At 57.6% G+C, this 24,578-nt stretch overlaps 1 protein-coding gene across 10 annotated transcripts in view; it reads right to left on the reverse strand.

The window, feature by feature from the left end:
* Positions 1–24,578, reverse strand: part of ZMIZ1 (zinc finger MIZ-type containing 1) — a 233,940-nt gene that overhangs the window by 82,570 nt on the left and 126,792 nt on the right. For all 10 annotated transcript variants that reach the window (XM_057308716.1, XM_026504542.4, XM_026504540.4 and 7 more), the window contains 2 exons: positions 20,110–20,223; positions 12,522–12,627 (listed from right to left, as the gene is read on the reverse strand). In XM_057308716.1, the coding sequence (XP_057164699.1) occupies positions 12,522–12,627; positions 20,110–20,223 (220 nt within the window). The remainder of the gene's footprint in view (positions 1–12,521; positions 12,628–20,109; positions 20,224–24,578) is intronic.

A 24,578-nucleotide genomic window follows, 5' to 3' on the forward strand; every position in this document is an offset into this window, starting at 1 on the left:
GTACTTAGTATTGATGATTTCATGAGAGGGTAGGAGACAGGGCCAGGGTCACATGTGGCATGGCAGTGATGGAGCTGGGCTGTGCCTTGGTCAGCCTGACCCTGATGCCTGAGTTTGGACCCCTACCTCATGCTGCCCCCCTTTGGTTTCCAGATCTTGGCAGTGCGTGTCCTGAGACCAGTCCTATCACAGAAGCTACCTGGGCCTGACTTGAGGGAGGCTGAAAATGTGCAGGCAAGGAGAACGAGGGGCCTGCAGGCCGAGACCCACAGTGTGCAAGGCCTGGCCTCTCCCGGCTCTGCTGTGCACGCTGACATGGCAGCTGAGGCGCGGTAAGAGGGCAGGGTCTGCTGTGCAAGACCTTCCTTTCTGACCCTGCTTGCCAGACGGGCCCTGGGGACTGGCAGGGGTTCACTCCCAAGGAGCCTGATCCCAGAGAGAGAAGGCACGACCAGGGAGCAGTAGAGGGAGCAAGTGCCTGGAGTTGGGGCTGGCTCTGTTCCACACCCTTCCTCCTTCTCTCGCTTCTTTCCTCCTTCTCTTCGGTCCCAACTAATCGAACATCCACCCGCTCAGAGCCATCTATCCAATCATCCCTTTCTTTGTTACAAAGGATTTGGGTTACTTTGGACAGGTGACTAAATCTCTGTGCATCAGTTTCCCCATCTATAAAATGGGTTGGTTCCTTGTAAGGATCAGTGCTGATGTTCATAAAACAGCCAGTACAGCCTACGGCATGAAGCAGGAGCCCAGTAAATGGTACCTGAAGTGTTACTTTCTCTCGAGAATTTTGGAAAGCGCTGCTGGGACGAAAGAGGCCCTCAAACTTTGCTGTCCCAAGGCACAGACAGGGCCCTGCTGGCCCTGCCTGGCCTCCCTCAGCCAGCTCTGCCTCGACACCGGCAGGCAGCCTGCCTCCCCCTCTGGGGCTCAACCTCCTCTTCTTGGGGGGAAGGGAGATGTGCTCTTGACGCCATGTGAACCTCTCTTGGAGCCTCAGGAAGGGGCCATCACGCAGCTCATCTCCTACCCACTCGGAGGAGGGGCATGGGTGGCATTTATCTTGGCCCCGTCTACACATACAGGTTCCATATTTTCCACACCCCACGTCACGGCACAGGGTCAGGCACAGACTTTTGTGTAAACCTCCAGGTACAAGAGGCATCCTAAGACACTCTGAACGCCAAAACTTGGAATAAAATTGCTATCATGTCTATAACACTTGCTATACCCCAGGTCCTTTTCTGAGCACCGTACATACGTTCACCCACTTAATGCCCACGACATAGGCATTCTTATGACCCCCTTTTATCAAAGGAGGCAACCATGGCACAGAGAAGGTAAGTGACTTTTTCTAAGGTCACACAGCTGATGAGTGGAAGGCTGGGGGGGATTCATATCCAGGCAGGTTGCTCCAGAGTCCATGCCTTTAACCACTACTCCTCCCTACGAAATAGCTGGAAGGCTTCTGGGGAAAACTGTTTGAAATTGGGGCTGACCAGGACACTTTGATCATAACATCTGGCATGCACCGAATGTTGACTCTAACGTGCCAGCCTGTCTGCTACTCACCATCCATGGGACTGTGAGTGTCAAGTAAGCCCGACAACAGGACGGTGTTTAACCTACGGACAAGGACAAATTGTTGTCAGATACTTAATACCTCCACCTGCAAGTAATTCAGGTGATGCTGACATGTTCTCCTGAGTCACGAACGTGTCCTTCCCTGGACTTCATTTCGACCTGTTCACACAGAGTATGGGGCAGCCTATGGCCTCTGGGTCAGATATTCTGGTTCGAACCACAATTCTGGCTTTTTTTTTTTTTTAGCGAAGCGGCCTTGACCAAACCACTCCATCTTCCCCATCTGTAAAATGGGGTAGATGTGGGTCTGGGATCATCATGGAGGGATAAATGGGTTCATGGTTGCCAAATGCAGTGAGGGCCCTGTACCGAGAACACACTGACCACATGCTGGCCATCGTCATGACTGAAGGGGCTAGAAATCAGGCTTTTTTTTTGCCAATCCCGAGGCCCTGCCCTGTAAATCTAAAAGGCGAGGTGGACAGTACCGGTACCGGTACCGGCACCAGCATCCCGGTCCGTCTGTCCGTTTAACCCAGAAGGTATTCACAAGGCTGTGGCTTGCAAAGCTTGCTTCGGAAGTCCTGTCACCACCTCGTCCGCTTTCTGCCAAGCCCCTGCTCCATTTCACTCTCACGCCCGGCGCCGATCCCCCTGAAATCCCTCCTCTGTTGGTGGGAATGCTAAGCTCCATCTTAAAACCAAAGCTCTGGCTTCCTTAATCCTCTTACCTGGCTCTTTCCTCTGCAGAATTAATTGCTGCCGATGGCTTTATTAACTTCTCCGGCAGCCATGGCATCCTCAGGGCACCCGGGGCAGTGGGGTTGTTTCGGCAGGATCTCTGTCCCGAACGTGCCTTTGGGGCTGGACAGCACGGTGGCTGAAGGGTGACAACCTTGGTGCCCGTAGGGCGGTAACCGTGGGCCCGCATCTCCCCAGAGGCTGAGCCCACTCCTTGGGGGACACATGCAGAGAAGCAGGGATGGGCTGGCCAGCGCTCTGGTCCCCCTTCTGCTCCAGCTGAGGCGACCTGCCCACCCCTCGAAGCTGCAGTCCCATCCCCTTTAAACGGGGGCTCGGCCTGCCCTGGGGATTCTCAGGGGGCTGGACAAGGGAGGCTGTGTCAAGGGCTGTGTTTGTGCGTAGGATTACTGTCATTTCTCACCCACAGAATGGGACCATTCATTTTCTTCCAATCTCGAGAGCAGCGACTGTGTGTGGTGCATTTATATATGCTTGTAGCCCCTGTGCTTGGCACGAAGTGGGACTGGACAAGAGTGATCATTCCTTGCCTGCAAATTCTGGTTCAGTACTTTTTTATTTTGAGAGGGATTCTCACGCCCATGACCTCATCATTCTTTCTGTAGCCATGAAGGTAGAGAAAAGGAGTGAAGCCCTTGACCTGTGGAAGAAACTGACTTGGAAGGGCCTCGAGGTAGGGGGTGGAGCCCAGGCCCCCGTCGCCTTGGACAGGACTTTCCTCCTTGACAGGAGCACACTCAGGTATGGACTAGGGCCTGTGGCCCGTGCGATGCGTCAGGTGGGCACGGGCCCCAGTGAGAAAACCACGCCATGTCCGATCTCTTCCCACATCTGGGATATTGCTATTTCAAGAAGGGGACTCCCAATTTCCTAAACCCCCACCTCTTTTTTTAACTGTCAGAGAGCTGGCCCAGGCTCTAGGGATGGGCCAGACACCTGTGGCCCAACCCAGACACAGGGCATGGTCTCCAGGCCGTCCTGATTGTGACAGTTAGTTTCTACATGTGGCGAGGGAGGCTGGTCTGCCAGTTACTGTAGCATAGAAGATAGAAAGTTGCCTCTTCAAATTTCTATCTTGAAAGTCAAAAGAAGCAGGTCACACTATGAGGGACACAACCATAATACGAACAGGACTGGAACACAGCAGAGATGCTGTGGAGGGGCTGCAAGTGATGTATGTAGGGCCGGTGCCTTGCTCTGCCCCTGTGGGTGAGTCGTCACACCCCCTCTGCTTCCCGCGTGTGTCCCGACTCTGCCGGGCATCGTCGCCAAGGCGAGCGCTGGGCGGTGCCCCCACGCCCCGGCCCCAAGCAGCCCTCAGCCAAGAACGGATGCCAGCTGCAGGATAAAGAGCTCCTTGTCCTCGCCTCTCAGGCTGAGGGGTGTGCTCTACTGTCTCGCAGAGCTCCCTGGCAGGTGGTCACAGCAGGTACAGTGCCTAACCACACGTTTTCATCGAACTCCTTCCCTCGCCCGTCTCTCCCCGCTTCTCTACGACGTGTGTTCTCTGGGCCCCTCCTACATAAACCTCTCATGCCAGCATGTTGGTTGGGGGTTGCGTCTGGGGGAACCCAAACTCAGACACGCATCATTTGATTGAGAAGCCTCCGGCAGCCTCGCCTTCCCCTTGCACGAGCTTCACCAACCCCTCCCCTCCCCTTGCAGACCCCCCCCCCCAGCCCCGCCCCAATCACTCGGCCTGAGTGTGTGCAGTCCCAGCTGGGGCTCTGGACTGGGGTTGGGAGGGTGCAGGTAGGAGAAGCAGCCCCATCCTGAGAGGGCTCTGTACTGCCTGTCAGGGTCCTGGCCCCCAGAACCCCCCCCCCCGCCTCCCCCCTGCACGAGCCTATGCCCTCAGCCTTCTGCCCCCTCTCATTCTGGACGGGCCTGGAAAGCAGATATGCACCAGCTGGGCCTCAGGCAGCTAGCTGTGTCCTTGCACACCCCGGCTCTGTGGGGGAGCCAGCGATGAGCTAATCCCACAGAAGAGAGGGAGACAGGAAGAAGAGCCTCCTGACAAGCAGAGGCCTGCCCCCCGGGGCTCCTGGGGAACCAGAGAGGGCTGCACTGGGAAAACTGCTGAGCCAGCCTAGAGACGAGGGCACTCTCGTTTCGCTCCACCCCTGCCAGCACCAGCCAAACGCCAGAGGAACCAACAATGCCCATGGCTGCTTCTGCTTAAAAACAGAATCCGTGCTCCCCGCAGAAAATGTGGGAAATAAAGTTCCAGATAGATCCATTATTTATAAGTTGACATTTTGGTATATTCTTTTCTGTTTTCTATTTCCCATGCACCTGGTTGAGGTCACGCTGAACTTACCATTTTTGTTACCCTTCTAAAAATTTCTATTATATCATAAGCATTTCCATATAGTAGTTCTTGGGAGACCCGGTTTTTTAATGGCTGTGGAGTGGCCATCGAAATACTCAGCTCTCTTTTCCAGGGCCCTGTAGCTGTTTCCAAATCTGTCCTTTCCCCTTCCTCCATGGCACTGCCTGGCTCCTCACTGTTCACTCTGGACACCCCAGGGACTCTCGCAGCTACCCCTCCCCCCAATTCCTTAGCCTGGGAACGCTGTGTCCACAAACCCTGTCACGTGGGCTCCTCCCCACTGTTCTTTTTCTCCAAGAGCAGAGTGAGGCCACCCGATCCCAGGCCTCAGCCCTCAGGGAGCTGGGGGAGGGAATGGGAGCCGGGGGCCATTGGCCCAGGACGACCTACTCCACCTTCTCACTCAGGGTCACTCGGAGGGGGGTTGGCTCCCTATGCTCCAGATCTGACCAGCTGGAAGGCCCAAGTGCTCTTCCAGCACAGGTCACATGGCCTGGGTCTATTTCTCTCATCAGAGCCTTAGTTTCCTCTTCTATAAAATGGGCATGCTGATAAGAGCCCCGGCGGCCTCTCCCATAGCAGTGAATCAGCAGGAGGTGAGCAAGCCTTGTGAACAGGTTTCATCCATTAAACAGGGCTGACCATGAGTTGGTTCCCAGGGGCCTGGTGATGAAATCCAGAGCCCTTTCCTGAGCGGGACCTGCCCCGGAGTGCAGGAGGAAGGAAGCCAAATCCCTCCCCCACATCCCAGCTCTGCTGAGCTCAGATGTGGGGGTGGGGGCTGGTGTCCAGGAGGAAGTCTGTCCCCAGCCTTGACAAGGCGCCCAGCCTGACGGCCTGGCATTTCAAGGGCAAGGGCCCGCCTGCCCCGCTGTTTCTGGGGAAGCCAGTGAGCATTAACAAATCCCCTGCAATTTGCACCCACCAATCCCGCCCGCTCACTGGGCGGCCGTGAGCCATTTTTCACGCAGAGCTGCGCACAGCTTTGTCTTAGAGAGACAGATCTGGCAGGGTGTCCCTGAATGAGGCCATTTGTCCTCCCCGGTGACGGTGACGGGAAGGTGGCTGCGTGCTCTGGGGTGGGCAGAGGCAGAGGGGGCAGGGAAAGGTCCTGGGGGAGGCGTAAAGGTGGAGCTGGAAGCAGAGCTTCTAAGAGAGACTGCAATATCCCCACCACCAGGGAGGTCTGAGAGCCCCCATTCAGCCAGGAGGGAGCAAGAAGGATTGTTTTCAAAGACAGAAGGAAGCAGTTTACCAGCCTCCTTCTTCTGCTTAAGAGTCCTGGGTACAAGTGGGGAAATGACCTGGCTGGCCTCTGATGCCTGTCCCATCCCAACCGTGTGACGAAGGTACAATGCGCCATGGATGGGGCCCCTGGGTCAGGGTCTGTGTCTGAACCCCAGGGCTGCTATACCAGTTGCTACAAGAAGGTCCCTTGGGATTGAGAGCTTCAAAGGACTGAGCCTCTCCCGAGCCCCTCCTGCGTGAACCGTGGGCCACTGACCTGGAGGGAAAGGCAGGGGCCTCATCATATTCCTGATGCTTCACCTTACAGGCTGGCCAGGGGCCCAGGGCATGTCTCAGTCCCCTTCCCATGAATATTTCCTCTGGGGGCTGTTAGCACCTCAGAGAAATTGGACCAAGCAGGTGTTTGTCGACACAAAGCAAGTGATCCACTTTGCCCGCACTTTGCCCGGGGCTCCACTCCAGGACCCTGGGCTCAGGCTGCTGTGTTGGGATGTGAGGGTGTGCTTAGAGCAGAGGTCAGAAACACACAGGGCCACGGGGCCTGGTGGGTTCTCAAATTCAGCAAATGCTTGAGGCAAAAGACAATGGCGGAAGCACAGAGCCCATCTGAGGGGTCAGTTACGCCCCAGTCAGCCGTGGGTTGTGGGTCCAAGGTTCCCATTGAAAGGAAGACAGGCATTGGACTTGACCGTGCCATCTCCCAAAGAGCAGATGTTGGCAACTAATATGCGTTTTTAAAAACCACCAAATGTCGGAGCTTAGCTGTCTGCAGGCCACATCCAGCCCGCAGGCGGGTGTTTGGCAACAACCGCCCTCCTCTTGTCCCTAAAGAAGGCTGGCCTCTTCCTTGGAGGGGTCAGGGGCAGCCTCTTCCAGCCTTGATCTGTCTGCTGAGTTCTCTGGTCCCTCTCCAAAGCCCGCTGGTCACCTCTGCCCGGGCGCTCCTGGGAAGCTGGCATCTCCCGTACCTGCGGCTCTCCGCATGTTTCCCCTCTGCCAGCAGCCCCGGGCCTCTCCCAGATGAGGGCCCAGAGCCACCGCAGACCCTCTTCTGCAGGGAGACAGGAGGGGCGAGAGGATGGCCAGCAGGCACCCGGGGCTCTCGTCTGGGCTCGGCCCTGCCTCACTGTGACCTAGGGCAGGTCCCGCTCCATTCTCTGGGTCCCGGGGTCCCCCTCCCTTGGGTTCTGACATCCCCTATTCTGCTGGGGTCAGCTGAGGGGACACGGAGTCATTCAAACGGGGACAGCAGCCGAGGCACGCAGGGGGCTCTCGGGGACCTCAGGACACGGTGACTGCCTGCTGCTCGGTGCCTACACAGCCAGCAGGCGTGGGCCCGCTCGGTGCCGAGGAGGCTGACATTTCCGCGCCGCCTGCCAAGTCGCTGAGGGCTGGCACGCGGTGGTGGTGGGGGCAAGGGGACCCGTCGCGGCCTCTCGGGGGGCCGAGCGGAGGCGCAAGGCAGGTGACCTTCCGCACCGAGGCAGAGGAGGGGCGGGGGCCCCCCGAGGACCTGCCCCCGGGGAGGCTCCTGGCCGTCGTGCCCGCGTGCGCGTGCTCCCGTGTGCGAGCGCACGGCTAAGGGCTGCACCAGAACAAAGAGCTGGGGGCTGGGTAGCTGAGGGGCCCACGTGGAGACGCCTGACTTGGCGGTTTGCTGCAGTGTCTGCTCTGCGCTCACGCTCCGTCTCTGTCTCTCTCTCGCGCACACACACACACATGCGCGCACACGCACACGCCGTGCGGCACTGCCCCCGGGGCCGAGCTCCTGCTCCAGAGCCGGCGACGCCGGCGCACACAGCCCAGCCCAGCCCCGCTCCCCGCCGGCCCTCCTGACAAAGCCCCGCTCCTCGCTCCTTGCTGCTCGCCGCATGAGCTCATCCCACCGGCCCTCGTCTGGCCCCAGCTTGGCCTCCTGACAAGAGACACAGACAGGGAGACGGAGTGCGAGAAGGGGGGAGGCGGAGGGGGAGAGGGGAGACGCACACAGACATGCACCCAGCCCCCCGACACACACGTCCCTACAGACACACACATACACGTGTCCCTACAGACACACACACACACACACACACACACACACAAAGACATGTGTCCCTACAGACACACACACACAGACATGTGTCCCTACAGACCCACAGACACACACACACAGACATACACACACACAGACATGTGTCCTTACAGACCCACAGACACACACACACACAGACATACACACACACAGACATGTGTCCTTACAGACCCACAGACACATATGCACACACACAGACACACACACAGACACGTCGCTACAGACCCACCGACACACACACTCACCACCACACACACACACAAATGGAAGCACACCGACATGCACACCACTGCACAGACACGTACCCCCCAGACCCAGATACGTATCTCCAACAGACACGCACACAGAGACATGTGTCCTATAGACCCACAGACACACACATACTCACCGCCACACACACAGACACATAACCTCACCAGACACACACACAGGCAAGCTCACCGCCACACACACAGACACATAACCTCACCAGACACACACACAGACAAGCTCACCACCACACACACAGACACATAACCTCACGCAGACACAGACACACAGACATGTAGCCCCTACAGACACACAAACATACAGATATGCTCACTACCACACACAGACACATATATACACGGACATGTACCCCAGACACAGACGCACACACACAGACATCCACCCACATCACACAGGGAGAAAGTCTGAGGGGCAGAAGCGAGGCAGAGACAGACGCAGGACATCAGAGACCCTCAGAGAGAAAGGGGAGGGAGAGACCAGGAGGGTGAAAACTGCCCACACCAGTCAGGCACAATGGGAGCCCAGACAGAGCTGGAGAGGAGGGCAAGAGGGAGTGTGGGCTGGCTGCAGGAGCTCTACGGACGGACCAGGTTCTAGAACTGCAGTGGCCTGTGGGCCTGCCTGTGGCCGGGGTGGCCACGCGCACACATCTGAGCCCACAGGGACCCTCAGAGCTGCACCCAGAGGTGGGGTTACAACAGGTCGTGCACCACCCACAGAGCTCAGGGAAATGGAGCAGCGGGACACAACCTTGGGGGAGCAGAAAGAGCCTTAGAGAGGTCAGGAAGCTTGCGGTGTGCTGGGGGAGGGTGGCAGGGGGAAGGCCGACTGGAGCAGAGAAGGAGGGCTGGAAAGTACTGTTTACTTGGCCCCACTGTGCCTCAGGAATTGGCGGGGCCCCTCACTTCCACGAGGAGGGAATCTTATTAATCCTCACAGGCAGCCTGGGAGGGAGGCATAGAATCCCTCTTTACAGATGAGGCCACGGCTCTGGGAGGCAGGCAGCATGGCGGAGACGGGAGCCCGTGTTGGAGCCCCCTCTGGAACTCAGGGTCATCGCTTAGCTCCCTGTGGCCTCCACCCCTCTCACGGTCCAGCCTGGCAGACCCTTTATGCTGACAATGAACACAGCAGCTGAAGCCTTGGCCCTCAAGCCGGGGGGGCCGCCTTCCCAGAGGAGGGGCCCAGCAGTGGCCCAGCCGGGAACCTGAGTCCTGAGACCTGTACTTCTCCAGGGGGCGGGGGCGACCTTTGAGAGGTAGTTCCTCACGGCTGTTGGTGCCGACAGGGGTTTGACTTCCAAGAAGGGGATTAAAGCAACAGCAGAGCCACAGGCATTGCCGGGCCTCGGGCCTCAGTGTTCTTAGCTGCAGAATGGGTATGCTGAAGCCTCACCTCAGGGTCAATCACGTGACTTAACTAACAGATACAATGCCTGGAAAAAGGCTTGATAAACTGTGAAGAGCTGTGCACAACTGGGAGTGCAAACAGAGGGAAGAAGAAAGCCCTTATTTCAGGAAAGGTGATGCTGGAAATGCAACTTAGCCGAGGGCCGGGCCACCCTAGAGTGACTTGAAGCAAGTCAAGGGCTCTCCCAGGTGGAAGAGTGGCTTCCTACCCGGCAGCACAGGGGCCTCTGAAGTTAAGGTCCAGCGTCAGCTATGATGGAGTGGCCAGAGACTGGGCCTGGAATCAGGAGGCCATAGGTTGAAGTCGCAGCTCTATCCTTGATGAGCTGTGTGACCACAGGTAAGTCACAAACCTCTCTGAGCTTCAATGTCCTCATCCCTAAATGTAGACAATACCCGTGTCTCAGAGAGCTGAGCATTGCCGCGAAGTATAAGAGAGCACCCAGCACGGACCAACAAGGGCAAGAGAGACCGCTGAGGAAGGGCTGCACAGGGACCTGAGCCTTTCCTCCCCAATAAAGGAGCAGCTGAGGCTTCTGGGACGGCCCACTCTCATGTTTTCCTCCTCCCCCCTGGCCACGCTTTCCCTGTCTTGGGGTTGCCTCTTACACAGTGTTTGGATTCATCCCCTTCTCTCCACTCTATCCCACAGAAAGCGGAACCTTTCTGGTCCAGCCACCATCATCCTGATGTCCCCAGCAATCTGCCAACCCGCTCCCTGCATCCACACTGCCCCCCGCCCCCCACCCCCGACAGCGCAATCTGTTCCTCCTTTGTAGCCGGAGCGATCTTTGCAAAAGGAGAATTTAGCCATGTTCTTATTCTCAGTACAAAAACCACAACCCTCAAGCCAGGGCCCGTGTGTCTGTCTAACTGCTGTCGACTCCTGCCTCCGGGCTCTGGAACTACTGCCCTTGGTTTGGTTCTGCCACAAAGCCTCGCTTCCTTCTACCTCGGGACCTTTGTTCAGGCTGTTCCCTTTACCTGCGAATAAGCTCTTCCTTTTTTTCTTGACCTATTCAATACTTCTCAATCTCCGGGCCTCAGGGAAGCCTTCCCCCACCCCGGAGTGGTCTCTTAGCATCCCTGAACTTTTCCTTGTTGGAACTTACCACAGCTTGAATTTACGCACGCCCACCCACACATGCACGCCCGCATACGCCTATGATTAGTTGATGTTTTTCTTTTCTTTTACACCGGGGTTGGGAAACCAGAGCCAATCACCTGATTTCATAAGCGAGGTTTTATTGGAACGAGCCAACTCTTTTGTTTACATATTGTCTGAGGTTGCTTTTGGGTGGCCTGCAAAGCCTAAACGACTTACTATCTGGCTCTTCATGGAAGTTTGTCGACCCCTGCTCTAGACTCAGTTTCCCGAGGTGGGACCGCATCGGTTGTTGTTCCTCATCGGAACCCAGACCTGGCCAGGTGCCCGCACGGAGCAGGCGCTCAACAGAGATATGGAGATAAAGGTTTCTTGGATAAGTAGCAATTTTTACCTTGTCAAAATTGTATCGACTTAAGTTATTATTAAAACTGCAGATTCCATTAGGAATAGACATCACTTATAAGATTCCCAGACCATTTTCTGGCCAGCAGCTCAATACGATAGCGCCATCCCACCACCGGCTGGTGCGGCAAGGACCTCAGAGCTAGCCGTCGCTTCGCACACCTCCCGCAAACGACCCACAGTGCGCGTGCGTGGTCTGCAAACGTGCACGGGGAGGAGCACGGACCCGCACTCGAGAGATTATAGGTTGAGCCGGTTTATGAAAATACATCGTGAGATGTCTTTTAAACATTTTCATGAAGGCTGTTTCTAGATCTACTCCAAAGAACTGATTGACGAATTCAGAGAAAACGTCTGTTTTATTGTTACACAAAGGAAAGAATTGATTTTTTTTCTTTTTCAATGAATTGCTCGAACATAAAAAATGTTAACATCTAGACGCTGCGTTTGGCAGTGCACATATATCTAGAACTGACAATGACCCTGCAGGGTAAGACTCCTTGTCATTCCTGCCTTCCCAAGGAGAGAAACTGAGGCTCAGAGGCCACACGCTCAGCAAGTGACAGGGCCAGGCTGTCCCAGGTTTGTCGGAGTGAAAGTTTACACCGTGCCCCCAGCTTAAGCAAGACAATGAGGATGACGGGAGATGTAAAACTGTATCTTGGGTGTGCTTAAAGCCCTCACGCACAGAATGTGGCCAGCAGCTTCTGTGGCCTTGGTTTAGCACAGGGGCAGGAGGTCCCACGCAATGACAGGGTGGCGACGGAGAACGTTATGCAGAGAATACTGCGCTTTTAGAACCTTGCATGTACCGATTCACTTCTAGCTTGTGTTTTATTTTAAAGGCAGATGGTTTGAATGCATACAGTGGAGTGTCAGGGTTAAGAATGCCCGCTCTGGCATAGAGGCCTGGGCTCAAACCCCAGCTCTGTCACTTTCCAGCTATGTGACCTGGAGAAACCTCTTCAGCGTCTCGGAGCCTCGGTTCCCTCGTCTGTAAAACGGGGATGATCACAACGTTTACCCCAAGGGGTCATTACGGTGATGACATGGGATGATGTGTGTCTCCCTTTAGCCTGTCGGGGGGTGGCATGCTTGGGCCCCTCGCTGGCCCCGAGGCACCCCCGCAGGTAAGAACAGTGTCTGAGAGGAGGGACAAGCCTCAGCCGCGGGCTGCACAGCCTGGTGGACAAGCTGCTGTTCCTTGGAGGTTCACACCACACCTGGATGAACCAAGGCACCAGCTGGCGGGGGGGCGTGCTGCCCCGGATTCGAATCTGGTTATACTCCCACCGCCCCGTGACATCTGTGGAACCCCCAGCAGTCACCTACCCGCAGACTTGGGAGTGAACTTGTCGCGGTTCGCAGCACACACCGCCAGCAGTCTGTAACCGAGGTCCAGGTCAAACCCTTGCTGAGCTGCCACCCGACTGACCACCTGTCGGCAAGAGAGAGAGAAGAAGGGCAGGGTGAGTCACTGCCAGTGCCAGGCCTCCGAGCCCAGAGTGGCGGATGTGTCCATTTAGCAGGCAGGGCAGGTGAGGTCCCCAAGATCAGGCAGAGCTGGGACTCAAACTGTGCCTTGCTCAGTCACTCCATGAACACTGATAGGCACCTTCCTCCATGCCAGGCCCTGGGATCCTGGCCCCTGCCCTCAGGGCCTTCTAGTCTGCCGGTGGGCCTAACCCCAAAGCCCAGGCCCCGCGGCTTTCAAGGACTCGATCTGGCCACATTCCAGAAGGTGCTATACTAGCCCTGTTTTGGATGGCTACGAGCCAGGCCTGCTCCCCACCCCCCCCCCCCGGGGCAGCTCCCCAAACTCCCTTCTAAGTCCCGTCCCCGGGAAGTGTCCCACACCTAGCACCTCTCCCCATCCCCTCCCCGAGCTCCTGCACCCACCTTTGTGGGTGCTTGCTGCCCTCACCATTCCGGGCATGGTCCCCTCCTGAGTCAAAACCTGTGCCTGAGGAGAAGCACGGATTAAGGACACACCACTCCGCGGAGCTGCAGCTTGGAGCTGCCGGACAGACTGCTAAGGCTTCTCCAGATGGACAGGTCTGTGCTCCTCAGTGCTCGGCTCTGTGCCAGGCCTGGGCCCAGAGACCACAGGGCCCTCCTGCTCAGCTGGGGTCCGTCTCCAGCGCCAAGCACCTGCTCGGCGCATGGGAGGCTTCCTTCAGGGGGTCGATGGAAACCTGCTAACAGCTGTGGATTTGGAGCCCTGAGGTCCCTCCCTTCTCCTTGAGAACCTCTAAAGTATGGGCCAGAAGGGGGAGAGGTGAGGGACTGGGAGGGCTGTCAGTCCCTGGGGGCAGTGTGGGGCGGGTGCTCTTGGTAGGCCCCCCCACGGCTCCGCAGGGTCACACCCATCAGGCTTTGCTCCTTCCCCGCACAGTCCCAGGTGTCCTGCCACAGCCGGACCTGCTCCCTCCTGCCCGCCTCCCTCATTAGTAGCAACAGAATGAGGTTTCCTTATGAAGAAGGAAGGACCTTGGAAAACGGAGTCGGTGCAGGAAGCAGCCGGAGCGGCTACGGCTGAGTGGGAAAGGAGCGCTCCCAGATGTGGGCGCTCGCTCTTTCGAGAGAGGGAAGACTCCGTCAGCAAGCCCCTAGAGACCACCTGCTCCAGAGGCGCTCGGAGTTCCTCTGAGGGCCTCGGGCTGCCATGCGGTTTGGCCTGGCACCTGTAACTATTAGAGTAGCTTCCCCATTATCTGCTGTTATCTGTTTATATTTAAGGGTTCATTACAAGGGCTCAAAGGGTGGGAAAACCTCTAATCTAGGCCAACACTGTCATTTAAAAAGTGTGAACACTTAAGGCCTGGATGGAGTGCGCATGGTGAACCAGGGAGGAGCCAGTGGACGCCCTCTTCTCAGGACCACCATGGCCTCTTGGAATGGGCGCTGTTTCCCTGCCCCCCCCCCCAACCTCCTGGGAACTCCTAGGGCAGGGAGGAAAAAGGACCTCTCAGGCTTGAATGTTTGCTCAGCTTCTCTGCTGCAAACAGGAGCCCCTGACACAGAGCTCCTCTGTTCCTCCAGGCCTCTTTTCCATGGGCTCTATTTGCCCCCGACTGTAGTTCTTACAGCACACTCTGCCGCTACATACACCCCCCGAACCAGAGGCTCTGGGCTACCTCAGGGCAGGGCATTCCCACTGTTCATTTCACTGTCCAAGCAGAAAAACCAAGGTCACTAGCTCTCTGCGGCCTGCTGAACACTTCAGGTCTGGAGACCGGCACTGTCCGTTTAGCAGGTGAGGCAGGTGATGGGGGCAGGCTAAGGCAGGTCCCCAAGATCAGGCAGAGCTAGGACTCACCATAGTGGGCCCAGAAGAGTCACTTCAGCTTAGATGTTGACTATGGTGGAACCTTGGGGTGGATGTGAGTGAGCATAGATAATTTGTTTGGACTAGTGCATCAGTGAGGCTGCTGTTGGTGGAATTGTTGACGGGGGCAAACAGTAATGAGAACACTGTTTCCCCAGCAGGAGGGCCACGTGAACGCTTTGTAAGCAGTGAAGTGCCAGATTCTCACAACGGCTCCACAAGGTGGTATTATTGTGTCTGTTTCACGGAGGAGGAAACTGAGTATGGCTATGAGACAAAGGTTACGAGTCTTGTCCACGACAGAGCCTGGATGCGATCCCAGGCAGTCAGGCTACAATGTCCGGGCTGTTTCCATGAGAGGATCTCTTTTTTAGCCCACAAAGGGTTAAGGCCATAACCCCCAACTGCAGGGAGAAGAAGCCTCAGGCCCTGTGTTGAGGGCAGAAAGGCAAAGGTCCCTCTGTTTGGCCAATACTGGCTAATCCTGTCGCTGGGGTTTAACAAACACAAAAAAACACAACAAAAAAGCTAGCTCAATTGAGCAAGAAGGGCCTAGTGCTGGTACAAGGGCCGTCCTGCAGGCCTGGGAATGTCTGCTTGTCACCAAATCCCCTGAGCCCTAGCGTTCAGAAGGGTCATTGGCAACAGCCACCTTTCACCGAGCCCAGAGAGGGCAGGACCTTGCTGAAGGGCAGCACAGCACAGTGTGGCTAAGCTGGACCCTGAGGCCCTCAAGACCTTATGCGTACCCCCTGACTTCCTCTGGCCCAGCCTGAGGACCCCCGGGAAAGTCCTGTGAGGTGGGTCTGGCTGACCGTGTGGGGGAGGGTGGACTTCGCTTAGTAGCCGGTTGTGTTTCAGAGGCCTGCCCCCACTTCAGTGGGCATGGCACCCCCAGTGAGGGTGCTGTGTGCGGGTGGGCCAGGAAGACCCCTCCTCCACCAAGGCTGGCAGGGAGAGGCCGCAGCGCTGCTGCCCTCTGCTGGCTGTTCAGGCCCAGCCAGCTCCTGGCTCTCTGGGACGCAGACCCCGGGGGGCCCAGGGGGAACTACGGGTCAGGGAGTCCAGCCCCTTGTGTCAGAGAGGGAAACTGAAGCCCAGAGATGACAGAGGGCGTGTGCTCAAGGTCAGGCGACCAGTCAGTCCCACCGAGGGAGTGTGTTGCCTTGAAAAGCGGTGAGCCTCCTGGCTACGAAGCAGGACAAGCTGTCTGTGGGATGCGAGAGAAAGGATTTCTGTTCCAGGCACGGGGCTGGACTCTGACATCCTCTGAGGGAGTCAGGAGAACAGGAAGCGTGCCGGGCCCATACTCCAATTCTGCTCTACCCTGTACTGTGCAACCTAAGGCAAGTTACCCAACCTCTCTGAACCTCAGCTTCCTCCTCTGTAAAAGCACAAGGTCGTCCTCTATTGCCAGGCTCCGGTGCAGTGGGCTCTGAGTTCCATGTGCCCCGTGCTGTCTCATGGCTCTGACAGAAGCCCCTCAGCGCAGTGCCCTCTCCCCACTCTGCTGTTCCTCTCAGTGTGGGGGCGGGCAGGTATCTGTGGCTGCTGCTGCTGCTTTGGAGTCAGGCATGCGATGGGCTTCTGGTTCTGCCACTTACTAGCTGTTCTACCTCACCCAAGTGACTCAGCCTCTCTGGGCCTCAGTTTCCCCATCTGTGAAATGCCCTCCTTGCGGAGATGAGAGTCAGGACCAGGCACACAGCTCAACGAACGTCATTTGTGAACATACCCTGACAGCTTCAGTGGTGAATTCTCTGCCGCTATGGGCAAGTTCTCCCTGGAGAGATGGGGGGGCACCACTGTTAAGCTGGCTGGCCTCTCTTTCCCTCTGCCACCTCCTCTCCTTCCTGTCCCCCCTCACCCGTTCTCTGGCCTCCTCCTTTCTGTTCCTTGAGCATATCAAGCATGTTCCACCTTAGGGGAGGAAGAAGGAGGGAGTCCAGAGAGGCCTGATTTTGAGGGGGATACTCAGACAGGGGGCTCAGCCCTGCTGCTCAGGAAGGGGCCGGGAAGTAAGCTGCCAGCACGGTCAGGAAAAACCTGGTTTGAAAAGCAAGTGGTGACCAGAGCTCACAGCCCTCACTCCTTGGGAGGGGCCTCAGGGCTCCCACACTTCTTCATTGTGGGGTTAGAGCGTGGGGTAGCGGACTGCCAGCAGCTCTTCACCCCAGGGCCCCACCCCAGTATGACAAAAATGGGCCCGTTTACTGCTGGAGGCTAAGTGGCTTTTAATTTCTATCCTCCAAGTAAGCCGGATCCACAGAAGTTCATTCCCAGGGGTCACCCAGGGGGCTGCTGCAACCGGGAGCACTTCGCCCTGCTACCTAGATGGGGAGGGGTGCCCGTGTTGGGGGGAGCTCAGCAGTTCTGCCCTGCTTAGGCCCCTTGCGGTCTCATCCCCTCCCTTCCAATGGGACAAGGCTGAGGATGTGCAGGGGGACAGGAGGAGCAGCAGCAGGGCCTTGGGGGGTCAGTAGTACCAGCCTGGGGCTCTAGCGAGCTGCTCCCCCTTTCTCAGTTGCCTTGTTTGTAAAGCAGAAGTGAAGATCCCTTCCCTGCCTGGCCTGCAGTCTTCCTAAGGATGCCAGGAGACAGGGCCCAGGAAAGTGCCTCGGGTACCGAAGGGGTCTGCTATGACCTCCCCATTCCCGGCACTTTCCTGCCGCTGGTTCTACTGAGCTCCAAGGGACAGTCAAGTTCAACATCTCTGCCACTGTGGTGGGTGAACCAAAGGCCCCTTTCTGGCTAAGCAGCAGGCCAGAGAGGCGGGGGTCAAAGCCCACCATTCAAGCAAGTGTGTGCATAAACTGGCTTGCGATGAGGAGAGGCCCAGAAGACCTGGCACTGTGCCTCTGTTCACACCGTCATCCCTGCCCCGGAAGCCGCGGCCTTCCCGCTGTTTAGCCAGATCTTATAGGCTCCTCCCTGGGCTCCCTCCTCCAGGAAGACCTCCAAAATTCCTCTAGCCTATCCTCCTTGGATGCTCCCCTTCAGCACTCCTGTCCTCACATAAATCATATCCTATCACTCAGCTGCTGAAGATCCTTCAAGGCCCCCCGTCAACCTTCAAATAATATCCACTCCTCTCCCTCGGCCTGCAGGTCCTGTGCTGGCGTATTTCTGCTTCCCTATTTGTCCTCATCTTGTACCCTTCTCCCTCTCCTGCGCTCCAGCCATCTGAGACTCCCTCTGTCTCTCTCCCTCCCTTCCTTTCTTTCCTCTTTTTTCTTTCTTGATTGATTTATTTATTTGAGAGAGAGAGTGTGTGTGTGTGTGAGCAGGGGAAGGGGCAGAGAGAGAGAATATCCAAGCAGACTCCCGCTGAGTGCAGAGCCCCATGTCGGGGCTCGATCTCATGAGCCATGAGATTAGGACCTGAGCCAAGGACGCTTCACTGACTGAGCCACCCAGGTGCCCCCTGAGACGACTTTCTGTTTCTTGAACAATTCAAGCCTCAGGGCCTTTGCACTAGCCGTTCTCTTTGCCTGGAGACCCTCCCTTCTCCTGGCTGAGTTCTTCTTGCCACTTTGGTCTCAGGTGTGGGTTACCCCCTCAGGAGGCTTCTCCTGACCAGCACCCCACCTCCTCTCACAGGGCGCTGGCATATGTCCTTATTTCCTCCTTTAGTGTTTAGAGCCCACCTCCCCCAACCCCCACTGGAACGTACACTGTTGAGAGAGGTCCACCGTGCTTGCTGGTCTGCCTCCAGTGAGCACAGGGCCTCAGTGAATGTTTGTCAACTGAATAAATGAGTGACAGGGCTGGAGCAGGGCCAGTCACTGGTCAGCTCGTGCCCCCGTGCCCATCCAGCCTGTCCAGGGCCATCGTCTGAATCCCTACAACACAGGCAGGGTCAGGCTTGGGAAACAGGGTGCTAGGGGACTGTGGCGGCCAGTCTGTCCACACCTTGTGCGTGGTCCCCACCTCCTACTTATGGCTGCCAGCAGCTGGGATGGAAACAGAGGGGGGGCCTCTGGTAACATCTGTCCTTGCCCGCGGGGCTTAGCCTGAACCAGGATCCCTGCAAAGAGGATTACGGGAGCTGGTAGAGGGTGGGGAGCCCAGGGCCCTGGAGATGAGGAGGGTGGGCTGTGTAGGTAGCCACATGATTTGGCCTGGTGGTTCCCAGGGGGCCAGATGGCATCAGCCTTGAACAAATGGAGGACCTCTGAGGGTCTCGGCTGCACCCCTGGCCGACATCCCTACGGGTCAGGAGCATTTCCTCTAGAGGCAGTGGGGTCTTGGCTGTGCGACCTTGGGAAGCCATCCCAGCCAGCCTCAGTTTCCTCCTCTATAAAATGGGGATGTTGGCACGGCCAGCCTCATGGAGTGCAAGGACTCTGTGAGAAGGGGTATGTCATGGGCCCAGCTCAGTGGCAGGCACAGAGGGGTGCTTTGTAAGGATGGCCCACGAGCTATCGATGGATCATGTCACTCCTCCTCTCGCTCCAGGCCAGGGCCGCGCTGGGCCTTTCGCCTCCCTCCCATCTTGAGCTTCTCAGAGAACAGGGTGCCCCCGCCCTTTACCTATTCTTCCTTCCTGGCCAGGCATCCACCTCGGGCCCCTCCTCCCCAGCCTTGGGGTAGCTGGGCTCTGCGGCAATCTGTTTACCCATGTTCTCTTCCAAGCTGACTCAGGGCCTTCTGGGCGGCTGCCCTCCCTGGCCACCAAGCCTCGCTCAGGCTTACAGAGGCAGGTCACGCGGCTGCAGTCATTCCCAAGCCGCGGCCAATCATGCCACAGGCTCCAGGCCTGGCCTCTGTCCAGCCTGTGTCCTGGGCCCTCACTGAGCTGAGCGAACTCCAGCTCTTTGGGCTCTGTTGTCCACCCGGGCCTTTGCACATGCTGTTCCAAGTGCCTAGAACGTGTTCGTTCACTCTGCCCCGCTGCTCGGGAATCCAGCAGGGGTGTCTGGGGCTCCTTCCCTCAGTCTTCCACCCGCTGCCCCACCTCCCAGGCCGTCAGCACTTCCCTGCTCGCTGCTGCTTTCCCCTTGCACACAATTCTCTTGGCCCTCTCTTTCCACATCGGGCTCCCCCGCGAAAGAGGGACTCAGGCTTGGCAAAGTCTTATTCTGTGATTTCCTAGGACTTAGCAGAGGGGATCAGACGTGATAAATGAGGGATCAATCAGCGTTTATTTGGATAGATGGATGGATATAATAGGAGCTCAATAAAAGCTTTATGAACGGATAGAAGGATGGATGACTATAAAAAGAGCTTTTTATGTTTGCCCAACCGGATGAATGAACGACTGGGGAAAAGGATGGCTAAAAACCCTCCGCGACGCCGCCTTGCTTCGGGCGGAGCACGTGCCCTCATCAGCCTTAGAACTCGCCCCTAGTAGGCCCTGTGCTTCCCATCAAGCGTGGGGAGCCCACACCATCCTGAGGGCCGGATCTCCCCATCACACTGGTTTCCCCGAAGGTGTATGTTGGGGGTTGTCCCCTCCGGCACTGGTGGCCAGCTCTCATCCTCTGTTGTCTGCGGCCTCTCTGACATCTGGCCAGGTACATGAGCCCCCGGGGCGTCCTCCCGGGGCACCAGGGCCGGTGGGCAGGGCGGGGAGCGGGGACGCACACTCACCGTCAAACAGCCCATCAGGCTCTGCTCGAAGGGCCGCTGGAAGGCTCGCGGGTCTCCGCACCAGTCCAGCAGTTCTGTGGCGGCATTGTGGAAATTGGCGGGGTTCTGTAGGTGCTGTGGGAGAGGGAAAGAGGCGGCGTGAAGCTCCAGCAGCAAGGCCAGCAGGGCAGCATGTGGGTCAGGGATGACGAAGACCCCAGGCCTCGCTGGGGGTGAAACTTAAACAACCTGTCATTCATTTTCCCCTGTGCATCCATCCCACTCAATCCCTGCAGGATGGGGATTCATAGCCCCATTGCAAAGACAGGAAAACCAAGGTCTAAAAAAAGACAACGTGTTTTCTGGATGCTGGCTGTGGGGGCAGGGGAACTCTGCAGCGTTCAGGAGGGTGGCCTGTGGCCCCCCCCCCCCCCCGTGCTTGAGGGCCGGCTCTCCCCAAGCCAGGGCAGGCTAGCCCTGGAGATTCCTTCTTGATGAAGGCCTCTCCCACTAACCACCACCACCAGCACAGCCCAGGTCTACACGCCCACCAGCTCTGGCTTCAGAGGAAGCTCAGCCATGAGGGTCAGGTGGGTTACAAAGAGGTCTCTGGGCCAAACCCTGCCCAGGAGTTGAACTATAAGCACACTGTGCCCAGGATATTCTCACACCAGGGTCTGGCATATGTGGCTTAGCTCCCCAAAGCCAGACTTCCCGGGCCCAGTCTGGCTAGGCTCGGGGGCTGCTGGCATTGCCGGGAGGGGTCCACGCCTGAGCTCGAGCCCCTCCCAGTCACGGGATCTGAGTCAGCAGAGACTGAATCCTGGTGCCAACCTTCTAGATGCTGCTTCAGACCCAGGCCACAGGGCTGCCATGGTGGGTGGGGGTAGCTGCATTCTCTAACTCCCATGTAGGTCTTCCCAGGGCCCGCTGAGCTGAGCCTTAGCCTAGGGGAGGAGTGACTTGCTCAGGGTCACACAGCAGGTTAGGAGCAGAGCTGGAATTCCAGCAATGGGTGTCAGAGACTGTGGGTCCCCCAGCGGGACACCTAGGGTGTGTCTGCAAGGGTCCGAGCGCAAGCCAACTGCAAAAGGGATGGTGGGACCTTCTAAGGCCCCTGCTGCCTTGTTGCTGGGAGAGACAGGAACAGTAGCTTCCCCTGGGGCGGGCACTCTACCCTAACCCGCAACACGAGTCTGCTTGCAGCCACGGCGGGGAGGGATCTTCGCAGCTGCCAGGTCCCCGAAATTGGGAAGGAATGGAATGTACAGTGGGAGCCTCTGTGGGGCAGGGCCCCGGAGGCTCCCTCTGCCTTCTCCTCTTGCTAGCTGCTGACCCCAGGCAGTCCCTCACCTTCCCGAACCTCCGCTGTCCCATCTATAAAAGGGGGATGACCCTTCACGGCTTGGTGGCGGTTATTTTTATTTCTTTTGCGAAGGGTTTCATGACTATTCTTACAACGTGGCTCGTGCAAGAAAGATTTAAAAATGGATGGAAGACAGTGAAATGAATTAGAACATGGTGCCTCTAGGGGAGAGAGCGGTGAGGGCGAGAAAGAGGGCAAGCGAGCGGAGGCACAGCCCTCCAGCACGGGGCCGGGGAGGGTTAGACAAGATGAGGCTCATGCGGCCCCTGGCAGGGCGCCTGGCGCGTGGGGTGCTCCCACGTGGGGCTGCCCTTGGCCCTGACTCTGGCTCCCGGAGGCTCCCCGGGAAGCACAGCTGCACTTGGCACCTCTCGGCCCTGGCTCACACAGGCTCTTTCTGCAAAGACGTGTAGGAGACGGGAGGAGCCTCCACACGGGGGACAGGGCCCTTTGAGAGGGCAGCGGGGAGTCCTCACCTCTGCCTCCTGTGCTCCCTCTCTAACACGCCCCCCCACCCCTGAGGCCACGGGCAGGGGGGCCGTCCGCCCCATGTGGAAAGCCATGCAAATCGGCTAATTCCCTGCCCGGCAGCCTCTCTCGGCTAACTGAGTTATTCCGTTTATTTACGTGATGTCACACCCAATTAGCAGGGTCAGCAGCCACCACCGGCTGCTCTCAGAGCTGCCTGCCCAGAGCACCCTCACCCTTGGCACCCCCTTTGGGGCGCTGGGCTCACAAGTGGCTTCTGAGGCCAGTCTCAGGGGCCCGGTTTTGTTTCGGTCCCCGAGCCTGCAGGCTTCCATATCCTGCCCAGCCCACCTCCGAGCTTCTCCACCTTGACGCCAGCCAGCTCACGTGGCCTTCAGCTTGGGCTCTGGGTGGTCCCTGGTGGGTGCAGCTCACTGGTAGAGAGAACACAGGCCTCCCATTCAGGGGCTGCTGCTCAGTGGCTCTGTGGCCTTGGCCAAGCCCCTGCCCTTCTCTGTGCTTCTGTTTCCCGTTTCGACTGTGAGGTCACTGGACTGCACAGAAGCCAGTGGCCTGGATCAAACCCCATCTTAGCCACTGAGCCCCACAGTCCTGGGCGGGCTCCTGAGCTCCAGACCCCTCACTGGTAAAATGGGGTGCTGACAGCCTGCAGGGCTGCCACGCAGTCGAGGAACAATGTAAAGCATGACAGCCCCATGACAGGGCAGGTGCCAGGTAAAGACTGCTACTGCTCTGACCTCTGTACAGCTCCTTCTGTCCTAGGAGCTTCTGGAGAGTAGAAATAGTGCCCTGTTCACCTCTGCAACTCTCACGACTGGCACAAGGCCAGGCCCCCGCAGAAACGGCTGGTGAGCTATTAACTGTCCAAAGGATGGTCCTTTCTGGTGTAGGCGGGCCACCTGGCCGCTTCCGAACAGGTCCCTAGCAGCATGTGGCACAGACAGGGCTCGATGGGGGAGCTTGGCCAGCCTTGGATGGTCTGGGGATGGGAGCACAGATGTGAATCGTAGACAGAAGCCTCCCTGGATACTAACCTGCACCTCCCAACAGACGGTCTGCCTGTCTCCACAATTCCTAGGAAGATCTGGGCTATAGCCAGTGGCCACTGAGTCTGCTGGGGCAGGAGGATTAGGGGACACCAAAGCCTAGGCCTGTGGGACTGGCTACCCAGACCAAGTGATGAATACATCTTCTTAATAGTCCATTTGTGAACCAAACGATCTGTCCATCCATCCAAAAATGAATCAGTCCATCCATCCATCCATCCATCCATCCATCCATCCATCCACCCATCCATCCCCGTCCATCTACCCATTCAAATGTTCACTGCTTTATTCATTTCCCATCCATCCATCCATCCATCCATCCATCTACCTATCTATCCATCCAGAAGTTATCCAACCTCCTGTCCATGCACTCATCCATCCATGTATCCATTCCTCATCTGTATCTACCTAACTGCCCATCCCTATGTCCATCCATCCACTCTTCTACTCATTCTCTTAGCGATCCATCGGTCAGTTCATCCCTCCCCTGCTCCCCCTCAACTTATGTGGGCCCTGGCCTGGGGCTGCACTAGGCTCTGTTGACTTTGAGATGAATACGCACATTCTCTGCCCTCAAGGAACTCAGCCTGGTGGGAGGCCTGATATGTACCACACAGGGCCGATGGCTCAAGGGAGAAAGAGCAGGGTGGGTGAGGCAGCTGGGTGCCTAGAAGCGGTGGGGCTCAGCGATGGGGAGTGCAGGTGCTCAGAAGGGCCTGTGGGGCTGTGCAGGAATTAGCCAATTTGTGTGGCTTTGCACATGCAGCCCAGATGTGTCTGTGACCTCTGAGTGGGGCCCATTGTAGACAGGGCACTGGTTCTCCCAGTACATGAGGCTGAGATGGGGGAAAGGCAGCTGAGCCAGAGGCCCGGAGGGAAGAGAGGCAGCAGGGTGCTTGGGGGATGGCCAGCATGGGCAACGGCTAGAACCAGGGTGGGGCGGGTGTGTGTGTGTGTGTGTGTGGGGGAAGCTATGCCGTAGAAGTAAGTCAGGGCTGGGTGTCCGAGGCTGCAAAGCCCCTGATGGGAGCCACAGACCCACCAGCCAGAGCGAGGCCCAGCCAACACATCTGTCATCCTCAGAGCACACAGACCTGCTCGCCTTTCTCTTCTGATTAGGATAGAGGACGTCTGAGAATCAACAGTCTTCAGCCAGACGCGCCGCCCGCTGGGGCAGCTGTGGAGCAGACAGACGTTAAGTGCTGAGCTGTGTCTGACCGGAGGTGTGGAGGGGGATGTGGGGGGTGTCGGGAGCTCTGGATGGTGCAGGGGGCGTCCGGACAGCCTGCTCACCCCTGCAAACGCTTCAGGGTCTGGCCCCAGCGCAGAGCTCTGGGAGTGTGTGTGTGTGCGCATGTGCGGGACGGACAGGCCGGGGGAGGGCAGCCGGGGAGATCCCTGGCCTTCCAGGCGCCCTGGCACACACCGGCTGGGCGCCCCTTATGATGTCATTCTACAGACTGAGTGGGGTGAAGTGGTGGCTTAATCAGGGTCAGGTAGCTAGCAAGTGGTGGAATGGGGGCTCGGACTGGCTGACTGGCAAATCTGAGCCCCGTGGACCATGCTCCGAGGGGGTAAAGGGTGCCCTG

Source organism: Ursus arctos, unplaced genomic scaffold (genome assembly GCF_023065955.2).
Source record: "Ursus arctos isolate Adak ecotype North America unplaced genomic scaffold, UrsArc2.0 scaffold_7, whole genome shotgun sequence".
Taxonomy (NCBI): Eukaryota; Metazoa; Chordata; class Mammalia; order Carnivora; family Ursidae; genus Ursus; species Ursus arctos.